The sequence below is a fragment of the Mobula birostris genome, chromosome 17, assembly GCF_030028105.1.
Source record: "Mobula birostris isolate sMobBir1 chromosome 17, sMobBir1.hap1, whole genome shotgun sequence".
NCBI classification, from domain to species: domain Eukaryota; kingdom Metazoa; phylum Chordata; class Chondrichthyes; order Myliobatiformes; family Myliobatidae; genus Mobula; species Mobula birostris.
Genome location: NC_092386.1, coordinates 57,458,528 through 57,479,930, shown reverse-complemented (window position 1 = coordinate 57,479,930; position 21,403 = coordinate 57,458,528). Strand labels below are relative to the sequence as shown.

The 21,403-nt window shown below is 38.0% G+C and overlaps 1 protein-coding gene across 1 annotated transcript in view; it reads left to right on the top strand.

Annotated features, from left to right (window-relative positions):
- The window catches only part of spata6l (spermatogenesis associated 6-like), a 68,022-nt gene that overhangs the window by 26,808 nt on the left and 19,811 nt on the right, over positions 1 to 21,403 (top strand). Inside the window, exons 5-8 of the mRNA XM_072281774.1 lie at positions 360 to 401; positions 5,430 to 5,554; positions 13,286 to 13,378; positions 16,381 to 16,629. Of these exons, the coding sequence (XP_072137875.1) occupies positions 360 to 401; positions 5,430 to 5,554; positions 13,286 to 13,378; positions 16,381 to 16,629 (509 nt within the window). The remainder of the gene's footprint in view (positions 1 to 359; positions 402 to 5,429; positions 5,555 to 13,285; positions 13,379 to 16,380; positions 16,630 to 21,403) is intronic.

Genomic DNA, 21,403 nt, shown 5'->3' with positions numbered 1-21,403 from the left:
TCTCCCAATGATGCACGGGTCTCCTGCCATGACACCAACCTTCGATCTGCCCATCTCCAGAGCCCCAAGGTCCTACGCCTTCAAAGCTGAGCCGGACTTTTAAGCCGAGCTCTGGGTGTACCGAACAACAATGGCCAGTTATGAAACCCTGAGATTGGTTACCCTTTCTAATGTGCTTACACTCGACAAATAGAACTTCTACAGAAGGATTCTTAGGCAAACTTATAATATAAATAGGGAAATTGGCTTTGTTCGTTTTTCACTATTAAAGGCAAATAGATATTCGTGCATTTTTGTATTTAATATATTTATTTCTACAAATTCTAAAACTTTGCTAATGATGATTTATTTTCTTTCAGGTGACAATACAAAGTTTGAATTAATACAGTTCACTCCTTCAGGTATTATTCATTGAAGTACGATAGTATTTCTAGTTTTCTCTTTGCAAAAAGCAAATGCAGTTAGTCCACATCGAATTCTTGTCGATAACTGCACACATGACAACAGCAGCAGGAATCAATTTTGTGTTCATTTATGGTATTTGTTACTTATCCTACAATTAATTACTAATGTAATCAGGTGAACTACCTTCTGATACTTTTAAAGTATTACTTGCAATGCCTTCTTTGCAATATATGATATTGTCCACTTTTGCCACACGTGTTCAAAGAAATCACAAAAGTAAGCCATCCAGTTAGTCATGCTTTATGTATCAATCTTGAGTTTAATGTTTACTAGGTTGTATATAGGTTGTCTTGAGTTGCAGTTTTGGTATTCTTATTGATATTCGTTTACTATTGTCATGTGTACCAAGATAAAGTGAAAAGCTTGTCTTGCATACTGTTATACAGATCACATTATTATGCTGGGATAATGAGCTGGGATAAGGTAAAAAAAAATACGGAATAAAGTAAAACAGCTACCAAAGTGCAAGTAAACAGTAATGTTTAAGATGATAACAAGGTAGATCGTGAGGTCAAGGGCCCATCTCATCGTTTAAGAGTGTGATAACAGTGAGAGAGAAGTGAGCCTGCTGGTGCATGCTTCCTGGCATTCTGCCCAATGGGAGAGGGGAGAAGGGAGAATATCTAGGGTGGGTGAGTCTTTGATTATACTGAGGCAGCAAGAAGTTTTATATAGAATCCTTAAGCAGGTGGCTGGATTCTGTGGTATGCTGAGCTGTGTCCACAACTTGCTGCAGTTCCTTGCGGTCATGAGCAGAGCAGTTTCCATACCAAGCCGTTATGCATCCAGACAGAATCCTTTCTATAGAGAATCAATGAAATGGGTAATAGTCAATGGGGACTTGGCAAATATCATTAGCCTCCTGAGGAAGTAGAGGTGTTGGTGAGTTATCTTAGCTGTGACATCAATATAGCTGACCAGGACACACTGAAGACCTAGGAACTTGAAGCCTGCAACCCTCTCAAGCTCCACACCGTTGATATAGTCAGGGGCACGTGCACCACTTCACTTTCCAAAGTCAATATCCAGCTCTCTTATTTATTGACATTGAGGGCAATATTACTGTCATGACACAATTTCACCAAGCCCTCTATCTCTTTCCTGGGCTCATTTCTAATGCCACCACAATTTCTAACGCTACCTCTTTCAGAACCCTAGGGTGCAGTTCCTCTGGTCCGGGTGACTTATTTACCTTTAGGTATTTTAGCTTTTTGAGCACCTTCTCTCTTGTAACAGTAACTGCACCCACTTCTCTTCCTTCACACACTACAACATCAGGCATACTGCTGGTGTCTTCCACAGTGAAGGCTGACGTAAGATACTCATTTAGTTCATCAGTCATCTCCTTGTCCCCATTATTATTTCTCCTGCCTCATTTTCTAGCAGTCCTATATCCACTCTCATTTCTGTTTTATTTTTAGCATACTTGAAAACCTTTTACTATTCACTTTGATATTATTTGCCAGCTTGCTTTCATATTTCATTTTTTTCCTTCTAATGATTTTTTTAGTTGCTCTCTGTAGATTTTTAAAAACTTCCCAATCCTCTATCTTCCCACTAATTTTTGCTTTGTTGTATGCCCTTCCTTTTGCTTTTACAATTGCTTTGACTTCCCTTGTCAGCCACAGTTGTGCTATTTTACCAATTGAGTATTTCTTCATTTTTGGTATACACATGTCCTGCACCTTCCTCATTTTCCCCGGAAACACACGCCATTGCTGCTCTGCTGACATCCCTGCCAGCAGCTCCTTCCAATTTATTTTGGCCAACTCTTCTCTCAAAGCACTACAATTTCCCTTACTCCACTGAAATATTGCTACATCATACTTTACTTTCTCCCTATCACATTTCACCCTGCTTGTTATTTCTTCAAAGAATTCTAACAGATTTGTTAGGCAAGATTTTTCCTTGAGGAAACCATGCTGACTACGGCCTATTTCATCATGTACCTTCAAGTACCCTGAAACCACATCCATAACAATTGACTCCAACGCCTTTCCAAACACTGAGGTCAAACTAACTGGCCTCCAACCTCCTTTATTCTGCCTCTCTCCCTTCTTGAAGAATGGAGTGACATTTGCAATTTTCCGGTCTTCCGGAACCATTCCAGAAACTAGTAATTCTTGAAAGATCATTACTAATGCCTCCAATATCTCTTCAGCCACCTCTTTCAGAATCCTGGTGTGTACACCATCTGGTCAGGTGAATTATCTACCTTCTGACCTTTTAGTTTCCACAGAACATTCTCCCTAGTAATGGCAACTTCACACAATTCTGCCCACTGACACTCCCAGACGTCTGTCATTATGCTAGTGTCTTCCACAGTGTATACTGGTGCAAAATACTTATTCAGTTCATCCACCATTTACTTCTCCCCCATTACTATCTCTCCAGCGTCATTTTCCGGTGGTCTGATGGCTACTGTTGCCTCTCTTTTACACTTCATGTACCTGAAAAATCTTTTGGTATCTTCTTTAGTATTATTAACTAACTTACTTTTGTATTCCATCTTTATTTTTTTAATGTCTGTGGGTTTTTAAAAGCTTCCCAATTCTCTAACTTACCATTAGCTTTTGCTCTATTATATGCCCTGTCTTTGGCTTTTACGTTGGCTTTGACTTATTTTGTTAGCCATGGTTGTGTCACCTTGCCTTTAGAATACTTCTTCCTCTTTGGGATGTATGGATCCTGTGCCTTCCAAATTCCTTCCAGAAATTGCGGCCATTGCTGCTCTGTGGTCATCCCTGCCCATATACTTTTACAGTCAATTCTGACCAACTCCTCTCTCAATCCTCTGTAATTCCCTTAACTCCACTGTAATACTGATACATCTGACTTCAGCTTCTCCTTCTCAAATTTCGGTGTGAATTTGATCATATTATGATCACTTGCCCCACAGGTTCTTTTACCTTAAGGTCTCTGATCAATTCTGGTTCATTGCACAACACCCAATCCAGAATAGCTAATCCCCTAGTGGACTCAACCACAAGTTGCTCTAAAAAAAACATCTCATTGGCATTCTAGATATTGCCTTCCTTGGGATCCAGCACCAACCTGGTTTTTCCACATACCTGAATTTTTTGACTTCCTGACTAACAGACTTCAATCAGTAAGGAAAGGCCGCACCAGCTCCTCATGATAATCCCTAAAACTGAAGTCACTGAAGGTTGTGTCCTCAGCCCCCATTCTACTCCCTATGGACTCATAGCCAGATTCTGTTCCAACCCCATCTTCAAGTTTGCAGATGATGCCACTATTTTGGGCAGTCAGAGGACGGGAAGGAAATAGAAAGCCTAATGGCAAGGTGTCGTGACAATGACGTTTCCTTCAATATTATTAAAACAAATATGCTGGTCATTGACTTCAGGAAGGGGAAAATGCACATGCATTTCATCCACATTGCCGAGATTGAGAGGAGTGGAAGCTTTACTTTCCAAGTGAGCGTCACTAAAAGCCTGTCCTGGTCCAACCACAGAGACACCATGACCAAGAAAGTGCATCAGCACTTCTTCTTCCTCAGGAGCTAAAGAAGTTTGACATGGCCTCTTCAACCTTCACCCAATTGTATCAATGCACCATAGAAAGCATCCTAGCTGGATAAATCACAGCTTGGGTAACTGCTCTGCCCATGACCGCAAGACACTGCAGAGAGTATGGACACAACAGAACACATTATGGAAACCAACCTCCCCTCTATGGACTTTGTCTATACTTCTCACTGCCTTGATAAAGCAGCCAGCATAATCAAAGAGCCCACCCAACCTTGGACATTCCCTCTTCTTCCTCCTCCATTTGGGAAGAAGGTACAAAAGCCTGAAATCACATACTACAGACTCAAGGACAGCTTCTATCTCACTATTCCCTCGTGAGATAAGATGGATGCTTGACCTTGCAATCTATTCATAATGACCTTGCACCTCATTGTCTACCTGCACTGCACTTTCTCTGTAACTGAAAGACTTTATTCTGCATTGCCCAAAATGTCTACTGTTTGTTCCACTCCATAGATGCTGCCTGACTATTGAGTTCTTCCAGCATTGTGTATTTGTTATTCTGCATTCTCTTATTGCTTTATCTTGTACTACGTCAATGCACTGTTGTAATGAACTGATGCAGATGAACGGTATGCAAAACAGGTTGTTTACCTCAGTACATGTGACAATAATAAACCAATTTACTATTTACCAGTAACTAGTACATGTAAAAGAATACTGGATTCAATGTGCATAATGTTCTATTCATTGATGCCAGAAACTTGAATACTATTCTAATTTTTTCACATATTATTGCTAGTCTAAAGCTAAGATCTGCTGAGGGAGAAGTTCCTGAAATTAGCTGTATTCTCATTACCTGAAATCAATTTTTGGTTCAAATTTTATTTTCATGCTATTTTTGCTCCTTGTGGCCATGTTCCATTACTGCTTAGCAGACTTCCCAGATCTTTTAATTTTTTTTATCATTGTGAATATTTTGTTTTATTTTTATAATATCCAGTCTCTGTGGTCAATTATTCATGGTTAGTGTGTCAAATTAGAACATTAATTGTATGTGACCTCTTTTCATAGATTAAATTTGTGTTTGCTGGTTTAAATTGTTTTCAGCCTTGTTAATTTAACATTAAAATTTGTGAGCCAAGAATAATTCCAAAAATATTCCCTAATGTCTAGTCTTGTAATAGAGTTGGCAGTAAGCTGTCTGTTGTGAGGATACGAATGAGTTTTATGTACAATCAGTTGGAGAATAAGTATCCATGTTTTAGAATTTTAGGAAGAAAGCAGATAGTACACCCAAGCACTATTTGTGGTTTCTGAATATGCAGTTACTTCAATGGTTATATGTCAGTGCGTCAGATACAGACAGCACTTGCATAATTAGTGATGAACCATTTGAAAGATTACTGGCAAGTGACGACAAAAGGAAACTTGTCAATTGTAGCTAAAGGTATTTTTGTTTCCTGGTTGTAGGAAATGAAACACTGGCAAACTATGAAGATGATACTAGAAATTTCTTATTTCCTGAGCCCAAGTTAACTCCTTCATACCCTGGAGTGGATAGAGAAGTACTGATGAAACGACGTTCAACAGTTTTCGTAAGACATTTTTGTTTGAATCAGCATTTATAGTTCGGTTTATGATTGTTTCCAATGTAATGTGCGTTATAAAGTTAATTAGTTTCAATACGTAAAAGATTATATTTGAATAGCTCTGGCTTAAACTTTGACTTTCAACCATGATCTATTTAACAACAACTAAAGTGCATATAACCATATAACCATATAACAATTACAGCACGGAAACAGGCCATCTCAGCTCTTCTAGTCCGTGCCGAATGCTTACTCTTACCTAGTCCCACCAACCTGCACTCAGCCCATAACCCTCCATTCCTTTCCTGTCCACATAGCTATCCAATTTACTTTAAGTGACAATATCAATCCTGCCTCTACCACTTCTACCGGAAGCTCGTTCCACACAGCTACCACTTTCTGAGTAAAGGATTTCCCCCTCGTGTTACCCCTAAACTTTTGCCCCCTAACTCTCAACTCATGTCCTCTTGTTTGAATCTCCCCCACTCTCAATGGAAACAGCCTATCCACGTCAACTCTATCTATCCTCCTCATAATTTTAAGTACCTCTATCAAGTCCCCCCTCAACCTTCTATGCTCCAAAGAATAAAGACCCAACTTGTTCAACCTTTCTCTGTAACTTAGAAGCTGAAACCCAGGTAACATTCTAGTAAATCTTCTTAGTACTCTCCCTATTTTGTTGACATCTTTCCTATAATTTGGTGACCAGAACTGTACACAATATTCCAAATTTGGCCTTACCAATGCCTTGTACAATTTTAACATTACATCCCAACTCCTATACTCAATGCTTTGATCAATAAAGGCCAGCATATCAAAAGCTTTCTTCACCACCCTAACCACACGAGATTTCACCTTCAGGGAACTATGCACCATTATTCTGTTCTACTGCATTCTTCAATGCCCTACCATTTACTATGTATGTCCTAATTTGATTAGTTCTACCAAAATGTAGCACCTCACACTTATCAGCATTAAACTCCATCTGTCATCTTTCAGCCCATTCTTCTAACTGGCCTAAATCTCTCTGCAAGCTTTGAAAGCCTACTTCATTATCCACAATGCCACCAATCTTAGTTTCATCTGCATACTTACTAATCCAATTTACCACCCCATCATCCAGATCATTAATGTACATTTGTATATGACAAACAACATTGGACCCAGTACAGATCCTTGAGGCACATCACTAGTCACCGACCTCCAACCTGACAAACAGTTATCTACCACTACTCTCTGGCGTCTCCCATCCAGCCACTGTTGAATCCATTTTACTACTTCAATATTAATACCTAACGATTGAAGCTTCCTAACTAACCTTCTGTGTGGAACCTTGTCAAAGGCTTTACTGAAGTCCATATAGACAATATCCACTGCTTTACCCTCATCAACTTTCCTGGTAACCTCATCAAAAAATTCAATGATTTGTCAAACATGACCTTCCACGCACAAATCCATGTTGACTGTTCCTAATCAGACCCTGTCTATCCAGATGGTTATATATACCATCTCTAAAAATACTTTCCATCAATTTACCCACAACTGATGTCAAACTTACAGGCCAATAATTGCTAGGTTTACTCTTAGAACCCTTTTTAAACAATGGAACAACATGAGCAATATGCCAATCCTCCAGCACCATCCCCATTTCTAATGACATTTGAAATATTTCTGTCAGAGCCCCTGCTATTTCTACACTAACTTCCCTCAAGGTCCTAGGGAATATCCTGGAGACTTATCCACTTTTATATTCCTTAAAAGCACCAATACTTCCTCTTCTTTAATCATCATAGTTTCCATAACTTCCCTACCTGTTTGCCTTACCTTACACAATTCAATATCCTTCTCCTTGGTGAATACCAAAGGAAAGAAATTGTTCAAAATCTCCCCCATCTCTTTTGGTTCCACACATAGCTGTCCAGTCTGATTCTCTAAGGGACCAATTTTATCCCTCACTATCCTTTTGATATTAATATAACCGTAGAAACCCTTTGGATTTATTTTCACCTTACTTGCCAAAGCAACCTCGTATCTTCTTTTAGCTTTTCTAATTTCTTTCTTAAGATTCTTTTCACATTCTTTATTTTCCTCAAACACCTTATTTACTCCATCCTGCCTATATTTATTGTAGATATCTCTCCTTTTCTGAACCAGGTTTCCAATATCCCTTGAAAACCATGGCTCTCTCAAACTTTTAACCTTTCCTTCCAACCTAACAAGAACATAAAGATTCTGTACCCTCAATATTTCACCTTTAAATGACCTCCATTTCTCTATTACATCCTTCCCATAAAACAATTTGTCCCAATCCACTCCTTCTAAATCCTTTCGCATCTCCTTAAAGTTAGCCTTTCTCCAATCAAAAATCTCAACCCTGGGTCCAGACCTATCCTTCTCTATAATTATATTGAAACTAATGGCATTGTGATCACTGGACCCGAAGTGCTCCCCGACACATACCTCCATCACCTGACCTATCTCATTCCCTAACAGGAGATCCAACACTGCCCCTTCTCTAGTTGGTACCTCTATGTATTGCTGCAAAAAACTATGCTGCACACATTTTACAAACTCCAAACCATTCAGCCCTTTTACAGTATGGGCTTCCCAGTCTATGTATGGAAAATTAAAATCTCCCACAATGACAACCTTGTGCTTAGTACAAATATCTGCTATCTACTTACAAGTTTGCTCCTCAAATTCTCGCTCCCCATTAGGTGGTCTATAATACACCCCTATAAGTGTTACTACACCTTTCCCATTCCTCAGTTCCACCCAAATAGCCCCCCTAGACGAACCCTCTAATCTATCCTGCCAGAGCACCGCTGTAATATTTTCTCTGACAAGCAGTGCAACACCTCCCCCTCTTGTCCCTCCGATTCTATCACACCTGAAGCAACAAAATCCAGGAATATTTAGTTGCCAATCACACACCTCCTGCAACCATGTTTCACTAATAGCTACAACATCATACTTCCAGGTATCAATCCATGCCCTAAGCTCATCCACCTTTCTTACAATGCTCCTAGCATTAAAATAAAATGCATTTAAGAAATTTTCCACCTCTTCTCTCTGTTTATCACTGACGGTGCAAACAACTTTACTATCTCCTTTTTCTTCCTTCTCCCCTACATCTGTTCCTACACTATTGTTCCTCTCCCCTCCCTTGTATCTGGTTTAAGTCCACTGGAGCCTCTCTAGCAAACCTACCTGCAAGAATATTTGTCCCCCTCCAGTTCAGATGTAAACCGCCCCGCCGGAACAGGTCCCACCTTCCCTGGAAAACTGCCCAATTATCTATAAGTCTGAAGCCCTCCCTCCTGCACCATGTCTTCAGCCACGTGTTGATCTGCGCTGTCTTACTATTTCTAAACCCAGCTGCACGCGGCACTGGTAGCAATCCTGAGATTGCTATCCTGGAGGTCCTGTCCTTTAACTTGGTGCCTAACTCCCTAAACTCACCTTTCAGGACCTCCTCACTCTTCCTATCCATGTCATTGGTTCCTACATGGACCACGACATCTGGCTGCTCATCCTTCCTCTTGAGAATACTGAGAACTGGATCGGAGATATCGCGGACCTTGGCACCAGGGAGGCAACAGACCATCCGGGATTCTCGATCTCTTCCACAGAACCTCTTAACTGTCCCCCTAACTATTGAATCCCCTATCACTACTGCTCTCCTCTTTTCCATCCTTCCCTTCTAAGCTGAGGGTCCAGTCTCGATGCCAGAGTCGCAACCACTGCAACTTGTCCCTGGTAGGTCATCCCTATCAACAGTATCCAAAATGATATACTTACAATTGGTGGGAACGGCCACAGGCGTGCTCTGCTGGTTCTGTCTATTCCCCTTCCCTTTCCTGACAGTCACCCAGCTACCTGTCTCCTGACTCTTAGTGGTGACTATCTCTCTGTAACTGCTGTTTATTTCTGCCTCTGCCTCCCAAATGATCCGAAGTTCATCCAGCTCCAGCTCCAGTTTCCTAGCTCTGTTTGTCAGGAGCTGCAGCTGGATGCACCTTTTGCAGGTGTAGTCATCAGGGACAATTGTGCTTGCCCTGACTTCCCACATACTGCAAATGGCGCACTCAACTGCCCTAACTGCTGCCTCCATTACCTACTCTTAAGGTAATTAAATTAATTAAAGGAATTTACCCGGCCTTACCTCACTTGGAGTGAAGCTCATCCTCAGCCTCTGCTCACCAAAGCCTCTTCAGCCAAAGCCTTCCTACTCTGTCTCCCTCTACTCTGTCACCCACTCCGTTAATCTGCTCACTTTTTAACTCTCCCGCTGTCTGACGGTCTGACCTTCACACGCTTGTGCAGCTGTACCCCGTTCAACCGCTGCAGAAATGACCAAAATAATTTGGGACACTTCTACTGTCTTTTGTCTGGTTCTTTGGAACCAACACTCCTGTACTCAATGTCCTGTTTCCCTGTTCCTCACTAAATAAATGCACAATAATCTACCCACTACTAATCATTGACACAATCTTCATATGTTTCTTATAATTCCAGCATGCTATACATTTCACTGCTTGTTGTACCATAAAATTCATAGTAAAGAACAAGGCTATTCGACTAACCATACCTGCACTTAACTGGGTGTCGGTCAAACTAATGCAACTAGTTGGTAAGACAAAAATTCATCCTTGGCTGTTGATGTTAAACAATGTGGGAGCACAAGCTGCAGGATCACCTCAGTAAAGCTGAATATGAAGGAGGGAGCACACCTATATAATCAATACACTAGCACACATATAATATCAACAATTAAAAATTAATTCCAATGATCTGCCGTCCAACAAGAAGGTTCTCTGCACTACAAGAGATAACTGGCATTTTAATAATAAAGTTTATAATAATCGGTCCATGCAAGATACGATCAACCTAACAGAAGCATTGTAGAATTTATGGATACACTAATACAAAAGCTCGGTGCATGCACATCCAGACTAAATAGATATACGAAATGCGTCAGATGAAGAAAATAAAATGATCAGTTCTGGAACAATGAGAAAGGTTTATACAGGACATTAAAATTAAATTTGAAGCAACGTTATTTCACCAACCACAGTAACAGAATTACCAACAAATACAGAGATAATGAACTTTCGGTCTAATATCTGCTTGAACAGGGTGACACACAATCAAGAAGCAAGCTGGATTGGGGAAAGAAAAGAATGCACTCACACAACTGAAGACATGCAAACACCTGAAGTTACGATGCATATGCTGAAAGCATTTATAAAGAATACCCAGAACTAGAAAAGTACTGGCAGTGATAATATTCACAGTTAATTGGTATAAAAATTTACTTGCCTATTAATACATATCAACAATTTTGTTAAAAATCTTGAAAAATTGCCCAAATTTTTGACAGAAGTAATACAAATCTCTTACCCAAAGGAGGAATCACCTTAAACTCACTCTTTAAGTTAGTGAATCAGACAAAAAGAGGTTATGAAATCAGAGACAACCAAACAAATTATACCTTGACACAGCTTATCCACTCCTTCATCAGTAAAGCTAAAGCAATTAATTCAAATAGTAGAACTATTTTCTAAAGAAATAAACATGAACTTTGGACTAGATAACTGCAGTACATTAAACATAAAGAAAGGTACAATAGAGCTAGTAGAATATAAAACAGAGCAGCAGGATACAATACAACCCATGGATGATACTTGTATCTGGAATATCAACAAGTAAAGAAAATAGATCATAGTGCAATAAATGGAAAACTTTTGGCATAATATTTTGGTCCGAAACAAATCTGGAAAATTTACAAAGAAAAATAAGAACAGAAATGACAAATTTTAGAAAACACTATATATACTCAAACACACTTAGATTGACATTACCCAGGACAGAGGAGAAAGAGGAATAACAGACATAAAATTTTGCACAACAGTCTGATAAAACTTCTAAGGATATATTTTCGTTAATGAAAATATGATTCGGCATTCCATGTGAACATATACAATTCTGATAAGACTACTAAACCACTAAACCCAAATGAAAGCACTACCCAGAAAAATGAAGAGATTATCACCACAGAAGAAAAAGTTAACCGACGGAAGAGCATGACCCTCCATGGAAGATATGCCCATGATCTGAGCAGACTAGATATCGACAAGGAAACATCGAGCACCTAGCTCAGAGTTGGAGACTTCTTCCTAGAAACAGAAGAGTTCCTTGTGGCAACCCAGGATCAGGTGGTTAAGACAAAAAATATCAAAAACACATAATAAAAGATCAACAAATTCAAGACAATAAATGCAGAAGATGCCAAGAGAAACCAGAAACAATCCAACACATTGCAGAATCCTGTAGCAGTTTAACTCAATCTGATTACTTACACAGGCATAAATGGCAAACATCATTCACCAAAATCTTGCTTTAAAATACAAACTCATAACATACACCATACCTTATTATAAATACAAGCCTGATCTAGTTTTATAGTGAGAATCCTACAAATTATATTACAACCAATCTCTTACTACTGATAGGGTAATCCATAATAACCATCCGGATATTATATTACAGGTAAGCAAGCAAGAACAACTTATGTAATGGATATAAACATTCCAAACACATGTAACATACAGAAATTAATAAGTGAAAAACACTAGAAATATGCCAAATTAAAAGAGGAAATTCTCGTATATTGTCCCAATAGTAATATCTTCAACAGGTATCAACCCAAAGTCACTACATAACAGCATTAAATGATTAGGCCATTAAATAATCAGCAAATACTTATATAAGTCTCTGGAAAGCCACAATACTAAACATCACTAGAATAGTCAGGAAGATGCTAGCAATTGAGAAATGAGTGTGCTTGGCTATGCTTGAACTTCAGGTTTGCCAGCTTGAGCTGAAAAAATAATATAAATCAAGTAAAATAAAAATAGAGTACTAATGGTCATTTGGCATAGATATGGCCTGTAAAGCTGTAGCCAACCATCTTGATGATTCATTTCATTCCTCTTCTTACCTATTAAACCTGTGTTGTAAAAAGTGCACTATTGCTATTTTCTGCATCTATTAAAAGGATTCCACATTGTTGTCCAGAAAAATTAGATGCATTTTTGACATTTTTTTAATATTCTGTTATTTCAGAGACTTTAGTTCCACATTCATTGTCCTTGCAAGCATAGGAGAGACTCGACAACCCTCACTATTTGCCAATACATATTGAAGCAAAACACTCCATTGATATTGTATATTCCTTACATTTTGTTTGCTGCTTTTACACCCTTCATTAACTTCAACATGTTCAACATATAGCAATGATAGTGTATTATTAAACAATTAGAGTATACATTTATATGAGAGCCTTATTCAAATGCATCGTGTCATCAAGGAAATAAAAGCAGAAAGTGCTGGAAAACATAATAAATAAATCAGCGTCTAAGGAGTATGAAAGACAGCCTCAGATGAAAGGTCATTGACATGAAAAGCTAATCCTGTTTCTCTATCTTTCATAGCATTTTCTGTTTTTTTGTGTTTTGTTTGTAGCGTCTGAAGTTCTTCTGCATTTCATTCCTATGCAGTGATTTCTGCCCATGCCTTTCCAAACAATTTAATCAGGAAATTGTGAGAATTGTTCATTGTACTTCTAGTATGCACATATTGCAAAGTTAACTTTTAATATTTAGATATAAATACATATATCCAAACAGTTCAGTATATTAGACTAGTAATTCCACATCTATATTGATATTTCAGTTACTGACACCAAAACTAGAATTTTCTACAACAACAACAATTATAGAGTATTCTTCAAGATCTGCAAAGAGAATTGCCTCCAGTTTATGTCTGGTAAGTGTTTCATGGAAATGCTTCAATTTTGAAAGACTCTTTGTTATGCAAACTGTGCTCATGATTAATGCTTCAAAACCATTTATGATGTAATGAAGAGATTAAATTGAAGATTTAGTTTATTTACTGTGATTACCTGTGATCCTCATGATTTGTACTGTCCAAAGTGCCTTAACTTTATAATGTCCTGAATTGGCAACCAAATTATCTGTGCAATTCAATAAATTCATTGGTCTTGAAACTTTGTCAGAAATATGATTACAAGCAGGTAATCCCCACATATTGGAATGATTGTATTACTAGAAAAACATATGTACTGCAATTTTCTGCAAAGTGGAACCCCATTTTCCATTAAATGCCATTTGATAATTGGAGCTGCATTTCTCTGGGATGTTTTATCCCATATTAAGCCATTTTATCAGCAAGGACAAGGTGAGCCAATACCATTATTTAACAGCTGAGGCTGGCATTACTATGTAAGTTTTTTAATATTGTATATCAATAATTTGGAGGATGGAATTGATGACTTTGTGGCCAAGTTTTCAGTTGAAACAAAGGTAGGTGGAGGGGCAGGTAGTATTGAGGAAGCAGGGAGTCTGCAGAAGAACTTGGATAGATTAGGAGAATGGGCAAAGAAGTGACAAATGGAACGCAGTGTTCGGAAGTATATGGCCATGCACTTTGGGAGTAAGAATAAAAGCAGAGACTTTTTTTAAATGGGTAGAAAATTAAGAAATCCAATGTGCAAAAGGACTTGGGTGTCCTTGTGCAGGATTCCCAAAAGGATAATTTGCAGGTTGAGTTGGTGTTGAAGGCGAAAGCAATATTAGCATTCACTTCGAGAGAACTAGAGTATAAAAGCAAAGGTATAATGCTGGGGCTTTATAAGGCATTAGTGAAGCCTCATGGAGTATTGTGGGCAGTTATGGGCTCTTTATTGAAGAAAGGATGCACTGACATTGGAGAGTGTTCGTAGGAGGTGATTCCGGGTATGAGGAGCATTTGATGGCCTGGGCCTTTACTCGCTGGAATTTAGGGAATGAGGGGGATCTTATTGAAACCTATCAAATATTGAAAAGCCTAGAAAGAGTGGATGTAAAGAGGATGTTTCCTAGGATGGGGGAGTCTAGGACCAAAGGGCACAGAATCAGAATAGAAGGACATCCATTTAGAACGGAGTTGAGGAAGAATTTCTTTCGACAGAGGTTGGTGACCTGTAGTGTTCATTGCCCCAGGCGGCTCTGGAGGCCAAGTCACTGGGTGCATTTATTGTGGACGTTGATAGGTTCTTGGTTAGATTGGGCTTGAAAGGTTAGGGGAGAAGGCAGGAGAATAGATTTGAGAGGGAAATGGATCAGCCATGATGAAATAGTGGAGCAGACTCAATGGGTCAAATGGCCTACTTCTGCTCCTGTGTCTTATGGTCTTATGGACAAGGCTCATGCCGTTGAAACAATGTTTTGTCCATTTTTAATTTTATTCACTTAGTACTGTTGGGGAAATAAGATTTGGATATGATATCACCATATCGACTACATTAGCAGTCAGAGCAGAGTTCCTCATTTCTCAGACTGTCTCCAGTCTGGGGACATGTGAACAGGCATCACAGAGTGCAGCACTGTTATGTTCTTCATCTGTAAAGCAATTTGCTGCAGGTGTTGGAATCTGGTTCTAAAACCATCCTGCTGAGGGAATACAGCGGATGGAGTAGCATCTGTGGAGGGAAATGGACAATGTTCAGGATCGAGGCTCTTCAACTGAAATGAGTTTAGGAAATGGGAATACTAGGAAAAGGGATGTAATTTAAGGATCAGGGTTTATAGGAAAAGGGATGTAGAAGGATTTCAGTATGATAATGAGTTAAAGCAATGGAAGTGAAGTAAAGGCAGAGGAATTACTTCAAGGAGCTGGCCATGGTGGCTGCATCTCCCACAATACAGTGCGTCTAAGAAATGCCTTAGGGGTAAAGAGTACTGAAGTGCTGTACCCTTGAGATGTCCGTACTCATGTCCTGAGACTGGAGAAAGCATGGCAAATGAGGAAATTGACTGTGACTGCCAATTCAATCAATGTAGTGACATACTGTATATCCCGATCTTATAAAATTGATTGGAAGATGACACTAGCAGGGTTGGCAGCAGAACAGGAGAGGGTCCAGTGGAGGTTCCCAAAAATTATCCCGGGAATGAAAGGGATAATGTATGAGAGCTTGTAATGGTTTTGGGTCTGTACTCACTGGAGTTTAGGAGAATAAGGAGGGATCTCACTGAAACCTATTAAATATTGTAAAGCCTAGAATGGACATGGCAAGGATGTTTCCTATAGTAGGGAAGTCTAGGACCAGATTGCACAGCTTAAGGATAAAAGAATATCCGTTTAGAACTGAAATGAGTAGGAATTTCTTTAGAGAGAGAGTGGTGAATCTGTCGAATGCATTGTCACCAATGGCTGTGGAGGTGAAGTCACTGGGTATATTTAAAGCAGCAGTTGATAGGTTCTTGATTAGTAAGGCCATCAAAGGTTACAGGTAGAAGACAGGAGAATGGGGTTGAGAAAGATAATAAATCAGCCATGATGGATTGGTGGCCAGTCTCAATGGGCTAAATTGCCTAATTCTACTCCTAGTTTTATGATTTTATTGCTCTATAGTTCTAAGTATCTAAAATTAACTTAAAATGTATGAATTTGGTTTCCTTTGCAGTTTTTGTTTATTTTGCATGTAACTTCTGCAATGGAAAATAATATTCCACGGTTTAAAATTTTGAGCAGTGATTTCAGAATTCCTTAAAGCAATTTGCATTATCTAAATGGCTGTAATTAAGGGTCACCGACACCTGTTTTTGCATATGAGAAGTATTTACAACTTATGTGTGTTGAAATTATGGCATTGATGTATCAAAAACTCAGAAGATGTTCGATGCCTCAAATTGCAAAGCATACAATAAGGTTCATATTATAAAGCTAGAACATCCATTTTATCAAACTTCATTTGTCTAACGCAGTCAGAAAATGGAAGGAAAGAGAATCCAATTAGAAAACCAAGATGTGCAAAATCATTTAATCTGATAGGAAGATCACTCACTGAAAGGAGGTCTGAAAAGGAAACCAAGAAGCCACTAATAACAAGCAGGTCAAGGTCCCTTTCTCCTTACTGTAGGAGATGTTTTCTCGAGCTTTGCCAAGATGATATGCAGCATTCATCCTCACTCAAATCAGAGACACGTTCCAGACCGAGTTTGACAAACCAAACTGTAAGTATTATTAAAATGATCTACCAAAATATTGTATATTAAATGGAATTCAAGCAATCTGAGTTGCTTTTAGCTGTAATGACCATGCTATGTATCTTGTACTTCTGTAACTTTCTAAATAGAAGACCAATATTCCTGAAAATTTCAGTACAGAATAATCTTTTGTGAAACATTGGTCCTCATTTTTAAAGAATTGGTTAATAGGTTGGATTGTGCTCTATCTAGTCCTTTTCAACAACCACACAGATTTTTGGCAGCATCATATGTAATGAGATCTTTGGGCCTAAGCGGAGTGCTGGAGGGTATTGGGCTCCAAGATTTTAAGAGCACCTGAATTAGTTAATTGTTGTTTAACGAGGGTCATTAATCATTTAGCGTTCCTTGTGTTTTCACAAGCAACTTGCTTGGCCCCCTAGTGCTTTCTGTTTAAGCTTGTTAAGTTTATTTTGATAGGCTCTGGGATTCTGTGTTACTTGTAATATTTAAATAGACACCCAATTAGCGCTAATCGCAGGGTCCTAGTTTTGAGAATGTTATTTAGCGCAGTGTCACTTGGCTGAGCCATCTATGTTCTTTTGGAATTATTATGAATAAACACTCGTCACGTCTCTACATTAGAGTCTGTTTTTCCTCCGCTCTTGGGTTCCAATATTGCCAGTGCACATTGTGACGGAGGGACCCTATCAAGTAATGGACGTAGCAGAGGTTGAACAGTGGGATTTTGACACTGGTCAGCTTTGGGTGAAAATGCCATCTGTTCTCAAGTCCATGTTTGAAGTTTCTTAAGTTTTCATTCCAAGTGTCTCTAGTCGACATTCTGGTTTTCTCCAGTCTCCGTTCTGAGCTTTTCAAGTTGTAAGTACCCGGGGTCCTGTCTTTGGGGTTCCATGACTCAGGTCTGAAAAACAATTCACTTCTTCAAGCAAGCTTATCGATAATGTTCATTGGATTCAACAAATCAGCATTCAAGTCAATAGTGTAAATTTTGGAAGAACTTTCGTTGTCCTGATGTTGTTCCTTGCAAGTAATGGTATGCCTTTGTTAATGTCAGATCAATGTTTGGAAGGACACTATTGGGAATAATAGAAATAAGCTTTCATGCCAGCAACTGCAGTGGGATGGACTAACTTTTCACAATACATAATTCTCATCTGTCTGTTCTGATGAGTGAGGATAATGGCAACAACATTCCAGTGCACAAATGTCCCCTGAAGCAGTAATTTGAGTTTGCAGCCCTGAAGAGCCCTGCTCCAAAAGCTGATCTCTGGCTAGAGTGTGCAAACACACAAGGAAAGTAACCCTGTCAAAAGTAAACTTGTCATGGTGTGCGCTGACAGACAACCGAACCCAGATGTGGAGGAACAACAGATTTCCATGTAGAGACAGAAACAAGAGTTAACTCAAAGAAATTCCCAAACAGAACATTGATGGCTAGACTGAGCGAAACCATGAGACAAATCATTCTCGAAATACAAGGCCCCCACGACAAGTGCTAATTGGGAGTCCACTTTAAATAATCACAGTATGTGGAAAACCCATGCCAATCAAAATAAACTTGACAAGGTTAAACAAAATGCACAAGGGCTTAATGGCTCTAGATAAGACACTGATTAACAAATTCATGTCATGGCGGCGGGGGGGGCTCATGACAAAGCTCTCGTGTATTTAATCACTGAGTGCAAGTTATGGTACGTTCTGTGAAAATTGAAATTTCATGTAGCAAATGAAACAGATCTACAGAGATCCAGCTAGCTCAATGATAAGAAGAGTCTATCTATGCTGTCTCGATCTGTAACATAGAGAGTACAGCCTTTTGTATCCAAATTGGCTCGAAAAAAATAGTGAAGAGTAAAACACTGTGAGCAAGATCCTTTCAGGATCCATCTTTAGGTTTTGAGCTTTATATTTTCAAGGGCTCAAGTTTCCAGGTCTCAGAGCACCTTCCGGGTCTAAGCTTCCTGACCAAAGCTACCCGGCCTAAGCGTCCCAGCCTAAGTGTCCAAGGTTCTCAAGGCCATCAAGGTTCTCAAGACCATGAAGGTCGTCCATAGACCTCCAGGTTTCCCAAGGTCTTTAAGGTTTCTTTCTTTCTTTTTCAATCATTTTATTAATTTCAAAATAAAGTGAAAATATAAAAATATCATGAAAAAAGAAAAATATATATTTATACCCCAAGAGAAAATAAATCTAAACCAACTAAAAGAAAACGAAACTAAACTAAAGAAAAAAAAGAAAAAGAATGGGTTATTATGACACCTCAGATAAAACCATTAGTGTCATTAACTCCGCTCCTCTCCCCGTATATTGAAGTAACAAAACAGAATTGGAAAGGGTCAAATTACATCATGTGAAAGTATTGAATAAATGGTCTCCAAATCTCTTCAAATTTAATAGAAGGGTCATAAATGACACTTGTAATTTTTTCTTCTAATTTTCTTCTAATTCATAGTTTGAGAAACCATTGAAATGTAGTAGGAGGATTAATCTCTTTCCAATTCAATAATATGGATCTTCTAGCCGTTAGTGTAACAAAAGCAATCATCCAACAAGCTGAGGAGGTCAGATGACGTTGTTCTATCATTGGTAAACCAAAGATTGCAGTAAAAGGATGATGTTGCGGATCAATATTCAAAACAGTTGAAATAATATCAAAGATATCATCCCAATATTTCTTCAGCAAAGGGCATGACCAAAACATATGAGTTAATGAAGGTATCTCAGAATGACATCTATCACATACAGGATTTATATGAGAGTAATAACCAGCTAATTTATCCTTGGACATATAAGCCCTGTGTACTACTTTAAACTGTATCAGTGCATGTTTAGTGCATATAGAGGAAGAATTAACTAATTGAAAATTTTTTTTGCCATTTCTCTGTAGGTAAAGTAAGCTTAAGTTCCCTTTCCCAGTTGTTCTTAATTGTATTCGATACATCTGGATTTATTTTCATAATCATATTACAAATAATTGCTATTGAACCTTTCTGAAAAGGATTTAAATCCAGAATTTTTTTCCATTATATCCATTGAATATGAAGTCGAAAAGGTAATAAGAACAGTATTTAAAAAGTTTCTAATCTGTAAATATCTAAAGAAATGAGATCTAGGTAGATTATATTTATTAGATAATTGTTCAAAAGACATGAAACAATTATCCAAAAATAAATCAGAAAGTCGTATTGTACCTTTTGTTTTCCAGACTAGATAGGTTTGGTCCTAAAAAGCGGGTTGAAAAAGAAAACTGGATAGAATATGGCTTGCTTCAATCCAAAAAATTTTCGAAACTGAAACCATATTCGAAGAGTATATTTAAATATTGGGTTATCCATTTGTTTATCCAATTTAGAAAAATCAAAGGGGAGCAGGGTCCCTAAAATAGAGTCCAATGAAAACCCTGAAACAGATTTACATTTAAGATTAACCCATTGTGGACTTGAAACTGTGTCCAAATTCCATTTCCAGAATTTTAAATGACGAATATTAATTGCCCAGTAATAAAATCTAAAGTTCGGCAATGCTAAACCGCCCTCCTTTTTGGGCTTCTGTAAGTATCTTTTACCTAGTCTAGGATTTTTATTCTGACATATGTATGAAGAAATTTTTGAATCAATATTATCAAAAATGATTTTGGAATAAAAATTGGCAATGCTTGAAATAAATATAGAAACTTAGGTAAAATAATCATCTTGACAGCGTTGATCCGACCAATTAAAGACAAAAACATTGGTGACCATTTAGTAAACAAACATTTAATCTGATCAAATAACGGCAAAAAATTAGCCTTTAATAAATCCTTATGTTCTTGTTGATTTTTACTCCTAACTAAGTAATCAGTAACTAATCTAAATGGTAAGCATTTATAATTTGGAACCTGCATATTTAACAGAAAAAGTTCACTCTTATTAAGATTCAGTTTGTAGCCAGAAAATTTACTAACCTTAGCCAACAAAGATAAAATTGCAGGAATGGATTTCTCTGGGTCAGAAATATATAATAATAAATCATCTGCGTATAATGATAACTTATGTACAAACATTTGTATCTCATTCCCACGAATAATACCAGAAATATTTGGTGAATCTCGGATAGCAATTGCTAAAGGTTGTAAAGCAATGTCAAATAATAAAGGACTTAAGGACAACGCTGTCTAGTACCACAAAATAATCGAAAAAAGGGAGATCTTTGATTATTCGTAAAAACCGAAGCTAGAGGAGTATGATATATCAGTTTAATCCAGGATATAAATATCGGACTGAAATTAAACTTCTCAAGCATACTGAATAAATATGGCCATTCACCTCTGTCAAAGGCTTTCTCAGCATCTAATGAAATGACACATTCTGGAGTGAAGAAGTATAAACAATATTCATTAATCTAATATTGAAAGATGAATAATGATTTTTAATAAATCCAGTTTGATCCACAGAAATAATTTGAGGTAATACCTTTTCTAACCTAATGCCAACATTTTAGAAAAAATCTTAGAATCTACATTCAATAAGGATATCGGTCTATACGATGCACATTCAGTAGGATCCTTATTTTTTTAAAATTAGGGAAATAGAGGCTCCATAAAATGATTGTGGTAGTTTACCTATACTAATTGCATCTTTAAAAATTTTGCACAACCGAGGGGAAAGAATAGAAGAGAAGGACTTAAAAAATTCTACTGTATAGCCATTTGGACTGGGTGATTTGCCAGAATTCATTGAAGAAATAGCACCCTTTATTTCTTCATCCGTAATAGGTGTTTCTAATTTTAAATGTTCTT